Genomic DNA, 18,176 nt, shown 5'->3' on the forward strand with positions numbered 1-18,176 from the left:
TCATCTTCATACTAGGCTACATACGTCTCCTATTTTCTTGCTGAAGAGTGACGGGTGCAGGTGTGATGAATCATGTATAAACCAATAGTATGTTGGAATGGAATATGTTTATACTTCTCATTCAACCATAATCAAATTCACTCTATCTGGTGAGTGAATATTTTCTAATAAAATAGGAGTAATAAGGCTATTTATTAAATGTAAGGAGTAGAAAGTTCAGATAATTGTGTGTAAATGTAAGGAGTATATTTAAAAAGTCGGCTGAAAAAAGTCGGCCAGGAAATATATAAATAAAAGTATAAATAACCAAAATTTCTACTGTATTTGTACTTCATTACCCGACACCTCTGCCTACATTGTCACACATATTGGTTTACTTTATCAACAGCTTTACCTGATGCCATACAAACACCCTCTCTTCCTCGTCGTTAATAGACACAAGGTCACCATGTCTGTGCTTACAGAAGCGCCGTGCACTTTCCATTGAGGAGGCCTCATCACTGAAATAATACTGATTGTCCTTAAAGATGATCCAGCCGTCCTCTGTTGTATTATATGCTGCATTAAAACACAAAAGAAAATTTAACCTTTTTGAATTCCTTCATACATAAAAAATATAAATGAATTAAAAGTATGATAAATAACCCTACTGTCTGTGTAGAACCTTGGGCCCTTAATTCTAGACAATAGACAATGACGGAGGAGGGGGGGGACAGTGACAGGGTGAACAATGACAAGCTGGACAAAGACAGTGAATAATGACAGGGTGGACAATGACAGGGTGGACAATGACAGGTTGGACAATGATAGGGTGAACAATGATAGGGTGAACAATGACAGGTTGGACAATGACAGGGTGGACAATGACAGGTTGGACAATGACAGGGTAAACAATGTCAGGTTGGACAATGATAGGGTGAACAATGACAGGTTGGACAATGATAGGGTGGACACTTACAGACAGGATGGACAATGACAATGTGAACAATGTCAGGTTAGGTTAGGGTGAAGAATGTCAGGTTGGACAATGATAGGGTGGACAATTAGAAAATGGATGGACAATGACAGGTTGGACAGTGACAGGGTGAGCAATGATAGGGTGAATGACAGGGTGGACAATGATAGGTTGGACAATGACAGGGTGGACAGTGATAGGGTGGACAATGACAGGTTGGACAATGACAGGATGGACAATGACAGGTTGGACAATGACAAGCTGGACAACGACAGTGAATAATGACAGGGTGAACAATGACAGGGTGAACAAGGACAAGCTGGACAAAGACAGTGAATAATGACAGGGTGGACAATTACAGGGTGGACAATGATAGGGTGAACAATGACAGGTTGGACAATGACAGGCTGGACAATGACAGGGTGAACAATGTCAGGTTGGACAATGATAGGGTGAACAATGACAGGTTGGACAATGATAGGGTGGACACTTACAGACAGGATGGACAATGACAGGGTGGACAGTGACAGGTCAAACAATGACAGGGTGGACAATAATAGGGTGAACAATGACAGGTTGGACAATGACAGGGTGAACAATGATAGGGTGAATGATAGGTTGGACAATGATAGGTTGGACAATGACAGGTTGGACAATGACAGGGTGGACAATGACAGGTTGGACAATGACAGACAGGATGGACAATGACAGGGTGGACAGTGACAGGTCAAACAATGACAGGTTGGACAATGACAGGGTGAACAATGATAGGGTGAATGACAGGGTGGACAATGATAGGCTGGACAATGGTAGGGTGGACAATTACAGACAGGATGGACAATGACAGGGTGGACAGGGACAGGTCAAACAATGACAGGGTGGACAATGACAGGGTGAACAATGATAGGGTGGACAATGACAGGGTGGACAATGACAGGGTGAACAATGATAGGGTGAATGACAGGGTGGACAATGACAAGTTGGACAGGGTGGACAATGACAGGGTGGACAGTGACAGGTCAAACAATGACAGGGTGGACAATGACAGGGTGAACAATGATAGGGTGAATGACAGGGTGGACAATGACAGGGTGGACAATGACAAGTTGGACAGGGTTGACAATGACAGGGTGGACATTGATAGGGTGGACAATGATAGGGTGAACAATGACAGGGTGGACAGTGATAGGTTGGACAATGACAGGTTGGACAATGACAGGGTGGACAGTGACAGGGTGGACAGTGATAGGTTGGACAATGACAGGTTGGACAATGACAGGTTAGACAATGACAGGGTGGACAGTGACAGGGTGGACAATGACAGGTTGGACAATGACAGGTTGGACAATGACAGGTTGGACAATGACAGGGTGAACTAGGACATAATGAACAGGGTGGAGTTGTGAATATAACTTAATTTTGAGAGATTGATCCACGCCCTTCACTCCTCCCCCACACCCTGTAAAAACCCTCACTTCCTCTCTACCTGCGTGCTGAACAACTTGGCACCCTCCTTCTCCCTTTCTTCCTCTTTCTTTTCCCCTCCTCTCCTCCTGTATCTCTGCTCGTGGGTGGCTTCATCTTCATGCTTTTTTTCTAGCAAAGCTGGCCTGAACTCCAGCCCAATACCTCTGAGTTCGCTCCCGCCCCCCCCCTCCTTTTCATTTCATTTGGGGGCGTGAAAAATTCTCACAAAACAGCTTGATATTGTTTTATGAAAACACTAAATCATAAATTAAATGTCTACATTGTTTTTTTTTTAAGTTCTAAATATTTTGGAATTATTGAACAAAAAATAAGCAAATGGCAGAGCATACACACATAAGAAAGAAAACTGTATGTGATGCGCAAAAATTGTAGGAGACTTACTTTTCTCTGTAATCTCCACTGTCTTTGGTGTAACTCCTAGAAGAAGACAAATAATATTTATCTGCTTAAATATTTGAATTATTATATTTAGTAAGATTCTATGGAGTAGTTCATTTTGGTAAGGTTAAACTGTCTTATAGATCACTATTACTGTAATTCAAAAGAACTACTCTGTAAATAATGTGAATAATGGACTTCTATCATAATTCATCAGCTAGTCTGTAATGTGTTGAATCCCCTGTGCAGTGCAGGAACTTTAAACTACTGCTATTTATAGAAATACGTTTGAGTAAAATGAACATTGTTGTTTTATTCTATAAACTACGGACAACATTTCTCCCAAATTCCAAATAAAAATATTGTTATTTAGAGCATTTATTTGCAGAAAATGAGAAATGGCTGAAATAACAAAAAAAGATACTGAACTTTCAAACCTCAAGTAATGCAAAGAAAACAAGTTCATATTTATAAAGTTTTAAGAGTTCAGAAATCAATACTTGGTGGAATAACCCTGTTTTTTAACCACAGTTTCATGCATCTTGACATGTTCTCATCCACCAGTCTTACACACTGCTTTTGGTTAACTTTAAGCCACTCCAGGTGCAAACATTTAAGCAGTTCAACTTGGTTTGATGGCTTGTAATTATCCATCTTCCTCTTGATTATATTCTAGAGGTTTTCAATTTGGTAAAATCTAAGAAACCCATAAATTTTAAGTGGTTTCTTATTTTTTTCCAGAGCTGTATGTAAAGCTGGGAGCTAGAGTTTTGTTTCTGGCCTATCAGCTAATATACATATATAGTACTAATGGTACTATATGTAGCCTTGCTGATTATGCTAAATTAGTTCAGCTAGCTCTGTACAGCTTGTATCTTTAAGCTGTAGGAGAGGATAAGTTGAGTAATAAGAGAGTAAAATAAAACTAAGCATATAAGTGCTGCTGAATGCTTTATTTAATTTAATTTGTGCAAGTAGAGCATAAAAATGAACTTCAACCTGTTGTTTGGTAGCCCTTTTTAAGGAGATGTGCGGGCCTCCCGTCGCTGTTTAAAAAAAATACTGACATCATAGGAACTGCTGAAACCCTTTGTGTTGTTCTACAAAATTATGTTATGTTATGACAAAAGTTTGGGAGAAGGACCACGCCCGAACTCTACAATCTAACTGCATCCCTTATCAATCACTGTCAACACAATTTTACACATATTTTTAACAGCAGCGGGAGACTCACACTTTTCCTGAAAAACAGTAACAGGTTAAAGTTCATTTTTATGCTTTATTTACAATCGAATTAATAACATCATTAAACTCATTTATACACTGCTTGGCCAAAAATTAGTTTGCCACCAAAAAAAGGTCATACACTCAAATATTTCGTTGGACCGCCTTTAGCTTTGATTGCAGCACGCATTTACTGCGACACTGTTTCTATAATCTTCTGCAAAGTCACAAGATTTATTTCAATCCAGTGTTGCATTACATTTTCACCAAGATCTTGCATTGATGATGGTAAAGTCTGACTACTGCACAAAACTGCCCCACATCATTTGCTTAGATAAATCCAGGTGGCGACCTTTTTCTGGCCAGTCAGCTTATTCATAAACCCTTTATAAAGGAGCCTTATTTTACAGAGATAGCCTTCATTCTTTAATTTAGCTTGTTTTACCTTTTCGAATCTCACATAACCAGTTGCATTTGTCTTGACAATGCAGGTCATTCCACTCTAATTCTGTGCTCCTCCACCAGTGAAAAAGCACTGTAACACACTGTTCTGCATTGTTTAAATTATTTGGTTCCCCTTCCTGCCAGTTTTCATAGGAGGACTGAAAAAGAAGAAATGAGCTGGATTTAGACTCTGCACGGCTCACACAGACCTACTGATGAATCAACAGTGTAGCGCTGATTACAATTCAAACCCAACTTACAGAGGAACCGTCACTCCACGTGAAACCAACAGAGGGGTCCTGGATACTGTAGCCAATCCATGCTGTTGATGAACTGCAAATACATTCGTAGCCAAATATCAGTACAAAGACTGTAGACATCTGCAGAGTTTATGGAAAAAAACTCACTGGAGTTAAAAAGTGTTTCTCCCCTCATGAATTCTTATTTTTTTGCATGTTTGTCACTCTTTCTATCTATTACTCAAAGACAACACAAATAAACACAAAATGCACATTGAAAAAAAATCCAAACCTACATAACTCTGTATGAAAAAAGTGTTAAAACAGTTAAAATATAACTTAACTGTAGTTATTATTATACCTGAGTTTAATTTCTCTAGCCACACCGAGGACTGATTACTGCCACACCTGTTCTCAATCAAGAAATCACTTAAATAGGACCTTCCTGACCAAGCAAAATAGACGAAAAGATACTCAAAATCTAGACATCATGCCAATATCCAAAGAAATTTAGGAACAAATAAGAAAGAAAGAAATAGAGATCAATCTTCCTATAAAAGGTTATAAAGCCATTTTATTTCCCCAAGTTTTGGGACTCAAGCAAATCACTGTGAGAGCCATTATCCACAAATGGCAAAAATGACCACAGTAAAACATGGTGATGGTAGTGTGATGGTCTGGGGCTGTGCAATAAATGGATAAATGGAACCATAAATTCCACTGTCTACCAAAAAGTCCTGAAGGAGAATGTCTGGATATTTGTTTGTGAACTCAAGCTGAAACAAACTTGGGTTCTGCAGCAGGACAACGATCCAAAACACACAAGCAAGTCCACCTCTGAATGGCTAAAGAAAAACAAAGTGAAGATTTTGGAGTGGCCTAATCAAGGTCCTGACCTAAATCCTACTGAGATGCTGTAGCACGCCTGGCAGCAAAGGCGCACCTGTCTCTCCTGCCTTCAGCTCTACCTGTGATTTCCATCCTCCAGAGAACAATACCCAGAATGCACCACACTCTGTCATCACACACAGTTTGTTGGTAGACACACAAACTGATCAGCCATAACCAGTGTTGGGAAGTAACGGATTACATGTAACGGCGTTACGTAATCAGATTACAATTTATGAGTAACTGTAATCCGTTACAGTTACTGCTTGAATAAATGGTAATCAGATTACAGTTACTCTGCTAAAATAAATGGATTACATTGCGGTACTTTCCTATTTTTGGTCTTCCAATCCAACACTGACAAAACGCCATCACTCATCCCTATTTGTGTGTGCAGCGGTGTCTGTGTGCGTGCAGGCAGCGAGACGGTAGGCGGGGCAGACAGCGGCTCCGCACACACAACGAGACGAAATTAACTGACATTTTCGTAGACGAATAAAAACGAGACGAAAATGTTTGGCAGGGACGAAATCCAATCAGAACTGAGTTAGTTCTGAAAGGTAGTGACCAGTTAGGAAGAGATCCAATCACTGCTACTTTAGCGAAGGTGAAGAGGCGGGACAAGCGGGGTACTCATCCAATCAGTACCCGCCTCTCCTTCACTAGCGCCGCGCGCTCAGTTACAAACCCGGGAATTAACCTGTCGTTACGGAGCTCGACTGGAAGTTAACTCGACAGTGTTCAGCAGGGAGAGAGAGAGAGGGGAGAGGCGATATATTTCTCCTTTGACGTCGCGAAAAACAAGATAACGTGTAAACCGTGTGGAGCGACTCCATCTCCGGTAAAAACACCACTAATCTTTCAGCTTCTGCAGACCAGAGTCACACAGATCTCCATGCAGAGATCAGCGTTTTAATGCTGATGTTATTTCATGAGCTGATGTGTTTAACTCGGCAGTGCACTAAAACACAGAACTGATACAGAACTCACTCATTAAGATCAGATCATCTGTTTAGTCTCACAGTGGGAAAGATATAGCTAGTGTTAAAGCAGGAACAGGTCAGAAAGAAACTCAATAATATAACCAAAATAAAACAATAAAATAAGTGAATCTATGAACCCAAAAGTTCCTTACAGCACTTTCTCATAAGTTTCTCACTTTAACTCATGAAGTCTCTCAGTACATCCTGAGAGCATCTTTACAGGACAGTGTGTGAAGGTGTGTTTTTGATCTCATTTATAGACTGTAGCTACAGTAGATGTGCTGAGTTACTGCTGGAGATTAAACTAGATAATTTAAAAGTTGTTTTTGCTTCCACAGCTCTGTTCAAACTTTAATTTAACTATTCAGATGTTTTATGACCTGATTTCTAAAACAAAAATTTAAATGTAAAATATGTATAGTCACACACCTACAATAATAATAATAATAATAATATACATTAAATCATATATAAATATATTTCACATTTAAACATTAACAATATTACTTAAGTGGTTATTAAACGTTTAATTTCGTATAAGTGTATAGTTAATAATTCAAGGGAACTGATGAAAAAGCATTTACATTTACACCCTTTACATTTTAGTCGAATAAATTTACTGTAATTTTTGTAGACTATATTCTTATGACATTAAGTCGACTAAAACCAAAAACATTTCAGATGACTAAATTATGACTAAAACTAAATGCTATTTTCATCACAAAACTATGACTAAAACTAAATCAAAATTTGTTGTCAAAATTAACACTGGTGGCAAACCTGCAAATAGATAGCTTGGTTTTTAATGGTTTTATCATCAATTTATAAAAGTGTTTTATAAAATTGTTTGATGAAATGGTTTCATACGTATTTTTATAGAGTGATTGAAAAGGCTGTTTTATTTGTTTATCTATTTGTTAACTGGAAAGAAAACTAAAATAATAATATGCAATATGTGTTTGCTACATTCATTCAGGCTTAAAAAAACGAAAAAGTAATCCAAAGTAATCGGATTACGTTACTCACTTGAAGTAATGTAACTGATTACGTTACAAATTACATTTTGAGTGATGTAATCAGTAATCTGTAAGGGATTACATTTTAAAAGTAACCTTCCCAACACTGGCCATAACATTAACCATAACTGTAAAAAAAACTGCCAAAATAGCTTTTATCTGTCAAGATACTCACTTTATAAACCTCTAAAGGTGTCCTGTGATATTTAGCAGCAGACTACTGCATATGGGGAACACATCTCAAAACCTGAAGATGCTGTGATAGCCAGCACTCTTTGGCCCTGTTTAGTTAAAGTGTCTGAGATCTTTAATCATTTTTCCTGCATCCACTACTGTAGAATAAAGAACTGACTGATCATTTGCTTCCCTTCTTTTTCAGAGGTGACATTGTAAAATGATAAGCACCTCAACTCTCAGTAGATTTGATGCAATAGCTGATCAGCATATAATCTACACATATATTTACAGGAGAAGCTTCTTAACTGCTCTAATTCATTTCATGCTGCTATAGCACATTTGCACTCTGGACTTGTTGTTGCAACCTGTCTACTCTTTCTATTTATTTCATTTGGGGTATTTATCTTTAACTATTTTGTATATTCTATTTTTATTGTATTCCTTTATTGTACTTTTATCTATATATCTATTTAATAACAGCTCCTGGGTGTAAACTGGATCGTGAGATCACAATTTCGTTCCACCTCATGTACCACATAAGATGCGAATGACAATAAAATCTCCTTGAATCCTTGAACTGTACAAATTGTCGATATGGGTAATATAAATTAAGTCTAATTACCTAAGTCCTTCGGCTTCTATGGAAAAAGTTCCGTGGATACTGAGCAGGTCACCACCAAGATCCCGGCAGTAGTCAAGAGCTTCATACCACGTCTTCCTCTGGCTTTGCTCCACTGAAAACAGCTTTAACAGGGAGAGGGAAATTCATAAGTATCCACAAGCATAGTCAGCATTTCATAGCATTTTTTAAATTAAAAAAAAAATGTTAATACACTATAATTAAATAAAGAATTAAGCTAAGAAAATAAGTGTTTAAAAGTGTTTTTAACTTCCTGGTGATTTATCTGTGCATGGCATGCACCAGCAAATCAAAACCTGATTTCACGTTCAAGAAGAATTTAGTACAGTTTTAGAGGTAGCTCAGAGTATAAGGGGTTAAGGAGTTCTATATATTTCAGTTTGTTTAAAATGTGCTGTGTGCAATAAATCGGATGTATGAAATATGATACAAAATAAGAGTAATATTACTAATAAATATAAGTATACGTATAGTAAGGTGTTATTTTTTTCAGTCAGTATGTAAAACAATACTCCACTTTAAATAATTACAATTAAAAATATTTATAATGTGTTAATTATATGATTTAAAAGTCTGTTTGAGGAGCAGCTCAAAGTGGGATTTTTGTTAATGACACAAACTCATTAATTCTGACATTTTCAGTTCCAGTTTGGGCCTCTTTAATATGTGTACTGCAAATCAAATATATCTCAGCAAGTAAAATCCTCTTACATGTAGTCTATATGTCTAATATTTCCAATATTGAAATAGTATTATAGGAGAGAATAATCTATTTCTAACTTTCTTGTGCTAATTTGAAGTGATTTAGTCTACTAAAAGTGTCTTATTGTATTGGCAGATCATATTGCTTAGTTTAGGAAAAAATGTTTTTTTTTTACAAGAAATACTGTATTATAAGGTGCACTAATTCAGTAAACATCTATTTTCTGGTCTATTTTCATACTGCCATAGCTGCCAGCACCAGCCTGATAGCACTACACTGAGGACCCCTGAGTTCTCCAGTAAGCCAGGGTGCTATCAGCTAGCGGTTCATTCCACATGGTTTGTTTTAACACAGTAAACATGCAGGCAACAGTCCGATATACTCAACTCTGAAAGGCGAAAGAGCTAGCACTGCGGTTAGCAGCTAATGCTAATACTGCTCCAGCCTCGGTGCTGGAGAAACATCTCAAAAACTCTTGTATAACGCTGTACTTAAGCAGAGTTTAGGTTAAGTAATGCTGAAAACAAGGAAAGACAATTTCAGCAGCGGGAAAAACGGGTCCAAAGTAAAAACAATCTAACAACAATTCAAAAATATTAAATATAAGATATTGTAACCTGACTTAAGAGGATTTAACCTGCTATGATTTCAATTTCTGCAATGTCGTACAGAACTCTGATACACATCTGATACAAGGCCATATAACTCATGCAGTTTTTTTGTTGTGGAGAAAAATGCATAAATCAAAGTTTAAGCAAAAAAGAACACAAAAACAAAAAAGTGGGCGTGGACAAATACTTCCCCCATTTACAGTGACCTAGCATGCATTCTTATTGATAAGCCCAGTTGTCACTGTTCACTGACCTTACTTGATCTGAATGTTGAATATAGGTCACATAAAAAAAAAATAAACAAACTAAAATAAAAGTTAAAAAATCAGATATAGGCCACCATATCTGCTGTGTGAACACAGTCAAAGAGAAGGTAATGTATTACTTTTACATTTTTACTCTTTACTCTTCTGTTTTTTTTATATATATATATTTTTGTACCTTGTAGCAGAAATCTCTGTTTGGTATTGGAGACCAGCTCTCGTTGCAGCTGGGAGCAGGAGTGGTCGGGGGGGCCATAGTTGTAATCAGTCCCTCAGCTTTCTGCTTGCAGATGTATTTCTCTGTATTAGTGCAGCTCAGCACATCCCATAATCCAGCAAGTACTCCAGTGGTCATGGCAACACAGCCTTGCCTCCCCCCTGTATTTTAAAGGTGGATTATATTTTGTCAAAATTGTCAAAAACAATGCAGCACTGAAACAATCATTTCATGGGCAAAAGGCTCAACTATGAAACCAAATAGGTCACTTCTGGTCAAACTTTCAACAAAAGTTTTCACTATAACTGTTTTTTTTTTTATTTGGGTTTGTTTAAGTACTGTATGTTGTTTTTAGGACCCAGTTTTTAGGACCCATGTTAAATGTTAACTTCTTCTATCGTTTGCATTTACCTGGCATTCCAGCATTGAAATGCGTGAATTAATGTTATAATTCAATATTATAAAAAAATACATAACCTTTTGTGTTATGATGACCTTGTGGAAATAAGCTAGGAAATAAGTCAGTTTGGTCAAAATTTCATAATCTGCAATAAAGTTATAGAACCAGTTTCAGTTACCAGTTAATACAAACCACTCCACACTGATTGTATTATGTACTACAGCCAATATATTAAAAAAAAACTGAAGTTCTTATAATAATTTTGTACTTAGACATTCCAAAGATTGTTCTGAGACCTGATTTGCAAACATTTGATGAAAACCCAGAGACTAGTTTGCAATTTATTTTCTTTAATAAACATTAGCCATACTTTTTTTTTTAAATATCCTTAATAAATCACTTATCAAATAGGCCAGAGATGTAGTAGTCAAATGTTTTACTTAATTGGCCAGGAAGTTGTTGAGAAACAGATATTTTGTTTTTATAGTGCCACTTATTGCCTGATTGGAGTAAAACTTTGAAGCTTCCAAAGAATTATGTGTTTAACAGAACTGCTAAGTAGCAATGGAATCAAGTCTAGTGATCCTTATCTTTAGCCATTTATGTGAACTAAGCTGTACCCCAAAATGACTAATTTGCATATAACATCAATCTTTTTAATGAATATCAATATGTTTAATAAATCTTGATCGGGGGACTCTGCTTAATATTTGAATACCTATATTGTTGGGATATATTAAAAAATCCAGAAATAGCAGAATTTTTTTTTTTTTTGCTAAACATGGCAGTGGTGGAGGTGGGTGGAGCTAAAAAACTTCCAATGAGTCATTGATATAGAATACTTGCCAGAATAAAAATGAATTCATTACTTTGGACTTAGTAGTGGGTAAAAAACTCTACCTACAAACCAAATTTGGAGTTTGGATGGCTTACGATTACTGCTCTGCAGTCTATTTTAGGGAAGAAGAAAAAACAAAGAATGAAAAATATGACACTAAATATGAAGTTCTGTGTTCCGGACCAGCACGTATCGTTATGCACTATAAAGCTGCTTTAACAATGCTGAACAATAAAAATATGTTGCTGCTGCACTTGCAAATAATTGTTTTCAATGGGATGTCCACTCAGTAAGTGTAGCTACGCGATCATGAGCAGTGAATGCTGCACATGCTGCTTTCAGTGTGAAACATTTTAGCATGGAGCAGCAGCAGAGTCAGCTTTTATTCATGGCTGTAGTAATTATCTGGCTTATAAATATCACGTTAAACTGTACCTGAACAGCTGTTTAGCTCAAATATTAGGAATACATTTTGGGACATTTGGGTCAGATCAAGACACGTTTTAACCACAAAAAGTCTTGGTATAAGTGTTTTAGTCCACATCTATTACTGTGTTCACACCTGCTGAAACGAATCACACCAAGGGTGCAAATGAACCAGAGTTTGTTTTAACCAGACCAGCCTCTACTCATCTTATTAATTTCAATTGAGAGAATATATGAAAAAATATAAATAGAGGCTATAAAGAGGCTAAAAAAATATTAATGCAATTCCACCATTATACGGCTCTGTCCTTTTGAGTAGATTTTGCTTTTGAAGAAGGACACAATCCATATACCTGGGCTCTCATAATTTACCTCATAACTCATACAGTTTTCTGTTATAGGGCACCTTTAACAAAATTTTATTATAATTAATTTAATTGACTCAACAATGTAATAATTTATAATCATACTTAAATCAGTTGTTCACACAGGTGGAGCATGAGCTTTGAGTGGGTTTGTATATGTACTGTATTTAGATTTTAGGACCCCGTTTTGACCTCCAAAACTTAAACTTTAAACAGGTACATTGGTGTGGACTGACTTTTTCTATCGTTTGCATTTACCTGGCATTCCAGCATTGAAATGCGTGAATTGAACCTTCGTTGTGTTAGTCCACTCAAAAGTGTGTTTATCCTTCATGTTGGACAATCCGATCCAGAAGTGCTTCTCTGGTCGTGCTCCAATTAGACTCACCAGGAATGCATTTTCAATCCTGAGAGGAACAAAGAAATGAACAGATAATGAATGAAAATAGACACCAGTTGTAAAAAAGGATATATTACACTTTAAAGGTGTGAAAAACGTTAATAAGTTTACTAATCAGTTAACTAGTTAGTTAGTTAACCAATAAGAATATAATATATTGTATAGTATATATATAATATACAGGTGTGGAAAAAATAATTAAGAGACCACTTCAGTTTCTGAATCAGTTTGTCTGATTTTGCTATTTATAGGTATATGTTTGAGTAAAATGAACATTGTAGATTTATTCTATAAACTACAGACTACATTGCTTCCAAATTTCAAATAAAATATTGTCATTTAGAGCATTTACTTGCAATAAATGAGAAATTGCTGAAATAACAACAAAATAATGCAAATAATAACAAAAAATAATTAAATGAAAACAAGTTCATATTCATAAAGATTTAATAGTTCAGAAATCAATCAAAACCCTGTTTTTTAATCACTGTTTTCATTCATCTTGGCATGTTCTCCTCCACCAGTCCTACACACTGCTTTTGGATAATTTATGCCACTCCTGGTGCAAAAATTTAAGCAGTTCAGCTTGGTTTGAGGGCTTGTGATCATCCTTCTTTCTCATGATTATATTCCAGAGGTTTTCAATTTGGTAAAATCAAAGAAACTCATAATTTTTAAACCAGTTTCTTTCCCCTCAGTGAAGCTGGCCCCTCATATCATTAGAAATTAAATAAAAATATTTCCATTGGTTAGTGCTAAGTTTGTGCTGGTTTGTGCAGCAAAAATTAACGTTTGTGCTGTTATTGTTATTGAGATATTTAACATTTAATTTTCTTACCTGTTATGTAACACAGCCCCTCATTTGTGGCCAAATTGTACCAAAGTGGTCTCATTGGTTAGTGCTACGTTTGTGCTGGTTTGTGCAGCAAAAAGTAGCGTTTGTGCTGTTATCATTATTGAGATATTAAACATTATATTTACTGTTATTGAGGTGTTATCAAACATTTAATGTATTGCCTGTTATGTAACACAGCCCCTTATGTGTGGCTAAATTGCACCAAAGTGGTCTCATTGGTTAGTGCTACGTTTGTGCTGGTTTGTGCAGCAAAAATATATAAAAATATTTTAAAAATATTTTACACACACAATAAATAAATATATGCACAATAAAGCCTGTGCACTTTACCTACTATACTGACCTCACCCACTTGACCTGCTACCATATAATGTACATTCCTTTTAGAATGGTTTATTTAATAAAAATGCAAAAATAACTCTTGACATTATCCCAACAACAGACTGTCACCAGGCAAAAACAATTTTTAATTTACAGTGTAAAATGTAAAAGTTCTTATTTTTGGTTAATGTTCACATTATTCTTTCCAGAATTAGCTTTACTAAGGCAGTAGTTAATTTATGTAAAATATTTCTAATATATATGTGTAAAATAATTATATATAATATTTATATATAATAAAGCACAGATAAATGCCTTCAGGTGACATGACTGTTCATGGTAAAAACTTATTTACCATGGTAAAAATTGCTCCTGCACTTATGAAAGCATATATTTAACAGGCTGCCCTGTTAATGCCTTTTAACCAGGCTGAGTGCCTTTTACGAGCACTAACAACACTGATGAATGAGGGGGGCTGGGTGGTGTGTGTAGATAAATATTGTTTTCCCTGTAGCTGAATAATCAAAATACCTGAAACATTTATTTTTACAGCACTGCTGAACGAGACCACTTTGGTGTGGTTTGGGCTTTATTGGGGGGCTGGGTAATGCCACCCATTAAATATATATTTTTAATATTTATTAAATATTTAACCCTAATAACTAAAATTGCACAAACATTTTTTCTAATAGCACAAACCTGCACAAACACGGCACTAGAAAAACAACACCACTTTGATGAAATCTGGCTTTAGATGAGGGGCTGTGATACATAAAAGGTAATAAATTTAATAGTTTAATATCTCAGTAATGATAACAGTAAATATAATGTTTAATATCTCAATAATGATAACAGCACAAACGCTAATTTTTGCTGCACAAACCAGCACAATCACAGCACTAACCAATGAGACCATTTTGGTGCAATTTAGCCACAGATGAGGGGCTGGGTTACATAACCAGTCAGAAATTAAATGTTTAATATCTCAATAAGGTTAACAGTAAATATAATGTTTAATATCTCAATAACGATAACAGCACAAACGTTAATTTTTGCTGCACAAACCAGCACAAACACAGCACTAACCAATGAGACCACTTTGGTGTGATTTGGCCACAAATGAGGGGCTGTGTTACATAACAGGTAAGAAAATTAATTGTTTAATATTTCAATAATGATAACAGCACAAACGTTAATTTTTGCTGCACAAACCAGCACCAAACGTAGCACTAACCAATGGAAATATTTTTATTTAATTTCTAATGATATGAGGGGCCAGCTTCACTGAGGTGTTTCTTATTTTTCTCCATAGCTGTATATATTTTCTTGCTGGAAAAAGCACGACCAGCTCAAGCCTGTCAGGTGATTCAGCTGGTCTAACTAGTTGACACTGGTTTGCCAGACTGATCAGCAAGACCAAGCTGGTTAAGATTGGTTGTCCAGGATTACTAGTATGCACAGGGACCGTTACTTAGATCGTCCATTATAAAGGACACGTACTGTAGATGCTCACCAAACATTCAACTAACATTTAACAATTTGGCATCTATTAAATGCTACTAAATGCCTGACTAAATGTAAAAGATTCTCAATGAAATTGAACTCTACACCTAACCTGTATGTAACTTTAAGTCTAACTTTCAATTAGTGCTAAAACCTAACCCTTAAAGCTTAGCTAATTTGCATTTAATGCACATTTATTAGATTGTTAGTTGAACATGTACGGGGCATTAATGTAATCAATGGACCATTCAAGTAATGTCTTACTATTATTCCTATTACAGCTGCTTTAAACTAGTACTACATACTCTTTTAGTTATTTGTTCCCCCTCTCTCAGAAGTTTTGAGCCAAGTTTTTGTCATCTAGTTCTAAATTAGTTAATTTTTCAATTGTTAATAAAACATGGGTCATATATATTTGCAAATCACTGCATTCTGTCCCAACCTTTTCTTGGAATTGTGGTCATATACTGGCAGACCTGACTCATGTATGAATCCACATGTACAACAGAAAAAATCTGGAAAAAAATTCTTCCTGTCACTTTCCAGCACTGCTCCTCCCCTCAGCCGAGATACATGATGCACCCTGCACAGGTCAGCACAAATCTCAGCTTGGGCCTCCAAGAGTGTTTACAGTGTTTCTCTACCGTTAAAAAATCCTAATGATTAATGATGAAATAACCAGTTTGGAGGCCCATGCCCCAAGTGCTTCCTCCTTCCAATCTAACAGTCAACAAGTCTTCACCTTCTGTTTCCTGTGTTTCCCCATCTCCCCCCTGTTCCTCAGAATCATACTTCTGCCTTTCTGACTGCACCCCACCCCCACTACAGCTACAGTACCAGGCAGAAGTTTAGACACACCCCTTTTCATTTAATCACACAGATTTTTTACATTGTAGACTGTAGTACTGAAGACATCAAAACCTCAAAGAAATTAGAACTTTGTTTAATTTGATTAATTGGGTTCTCTTATTTTACTTTTAGCCTCTGCATGCAACAGTACTTGCAAAATCAGCTGCCTCTAGTTGCTCGACCCTAGAACCTTTTTACACCTGGTCACTGCATGCATCTTGAGAATCAGTAAGTTATATATGGATAACACCAAGCCACAAAAAAAGCATATGTATAAAACATTGAAAGCCTCCATTTGATATCTCAAGGACTCACTGGATTTAGTACTTCATGGACATTTCTTACTTGGAACTATCATCAGCAAGAATGACAATTTCTTCTAGGAAAGAAGGGTGTAAATTGTGGGGGGGTGTTCATTCCAGCAGTAGGTTGGTGTCGTGTGGGGTTAAACGAACATTTCCCATAGAAATCAGGAAAACTCAGTTGGGAAGTCTGTTTATAGTGCTATGACTTTAAAATTAATGTTGTTTATCCCAGGCTTCATTAGAGTCGCATTTGACTAACAAGTGTAAATGAACTGAACATGTGTAATCAAGGTTATAGGCTTAATTTTCAGTGAGGATAGTGAGCTGCAACCTTTCGATTAACTATATGCATTAAAACCACAAAGGTTCTCTTGGTGGCGGTACAGAACTTTTAATCAATGTGTGAAAAAGACTGCTCCACAGAAAGCTTTGTACCCTCAACCATGTCAGCTGCTTTCAGTTTAAATGTCTGTTATGCATGTGTCTTGCTGTCTTTACTCCATGTTTGTTCGCAATAGAGACTATTCAAATGAACGTATATATTTATTGTTGTAGGTAAGTATGTATCTAATTCTCTAGTGTCTAATGCTTAAAATTGTACAGGCTGTATTTTTTTTTTTACAAACACAACAGTATTTTCTAAAGCATGTCTAAGGGGCAATTCCATTTCTCTTTTGTACCCATACTCCTTGTTTTTTGAGTGTAACCCTTCCCCTTGGACAACTCTTCAATTAAGAAAACTTATCAAGAACCCGGTACAGATATAGCTATAACTTTAGGGCATCGTATATCATCCGAAAGGGGGCAGGTGGTGCAGCAATAAATTATTATTCTCCAGTATTTTATTCCTTATGGGGAGCTAAAAAATTTTTTACTTTTATTTTATTTTTCTGTTCCAGCTTAAATGCTGCAAGCACTAAAACCTCTAGTAGTTTATCTTAGCAGCTAAGTAGTGGTCTAACTGTCCTGTTCCACCTTAAATTGTGCAGCCTCTGCCATCTGTTGCACCATTTAAGGTGGAATAGGAAAAATAGATAACTAGTTAGCTACTGAGATAAACTTCTAGATGTTTTAATGCTTGTGGTATTTAAGGTGGAACAGGACAAATAGATAACTAGTTAGCTACTGAGATAAACTATTACAAGTTTTAATGCTTGTGGTATTTAAGGTGGAACAGAACAATTAGATAACTAGTTAGCTACTGAGATAAACTTCTAGATGTTTTAATGCTTGTGGTATTTAAGGTGGAACAGAACAATTAGATAACTAGTTAGCTACTGAGATAAACTTCTAGATGTTTTAATGCTTGTGGTATTTAAGGTGGAACAGGACAAATAGATAACTAGTTAGCTACTGAGATAAACTACTAGAGGTTTTAATTAGAGGTGGGTGGATCAATCCAAATATTGATAATATCTGTACCAACCCTGGTATTGGTTTTGAGCAGTGCTTATGTAAAAAGATCAATACCCCCCCCCCCCCCCTATTTTTTTATTTATTTAAGAAAAAACAGAATTGCACTGAAAGTAAGAACACTTATTTTTTTCCTAAGAACAATTGTATTTGAAAAAAGAAACAAAGAAAGAAAAAAAACTAGAAAAGATGTCTAGTGAGGGGAGGATTTTTATTTTATTTTTGTATTGTGTCTGCTCCTTTTCTACCTCAAAAAATATTTTTTTTCCTAATG

At 36.1% G+C, this 18,176-nt stretch overlaps 1 protein-coding gene across 1 annotated transcript in view; it reads right to left on the reverse strand.

The window, feature by feature from the left end:
* LOC125803969 (macrophage mannose receptor 1-like) overlaps positions 1–18,176 on the reverse strand; it is a 45,322-nt gene that overhangs the window by 12,730 nt on the left and 14,416 nt on the right. Inside the window, exons 11-17 of the mRNA XM_049482825.1 lie at positions 12,514–12,662; positions 10,188–10,387; positions 8,415–8,536; positions 4,750–4,822; positions 4,491–4,647; positions 2,825–2,860; positions 395–558 (exon numbers count right to left, since the gene is read on the reverse strand). Of these exons, the coding sequence (XP_049338782.1) occupies positions 395–558; positions 2,825–2,860; positions 4,491–4,647; positions 4,750–4,822; positions 8,415–8,536; positions 10,188–10,387; positions 12,514–12,662 (901 nt within the window). The remainder of the gene's footprint in view (positions 1–394; positions 559–2,824; positions 2,861–4,490; positions 4,648–4,749; positions 4,823–8,414; positions 8,537–10,187; positions 10,388–12,513; positions 12,663–18,176) is intronic.

This window comes from Astyanax mexicanus, chromosome 8 (genome assembly GCF_023375975.1).
Source record: "Astyanax mexicanus isolate ESR-SI-001 chromosome 8, AstMex3_surface, whole genome shotgun sequence".
In the NCBI taxonomy this organism is placed as follows: Eukaryota; Metazoa; Chordata; class Actinopteri; order Characiformes; family Acestrorhamphidae; genus Astyanax; species Astyanax mexicanus.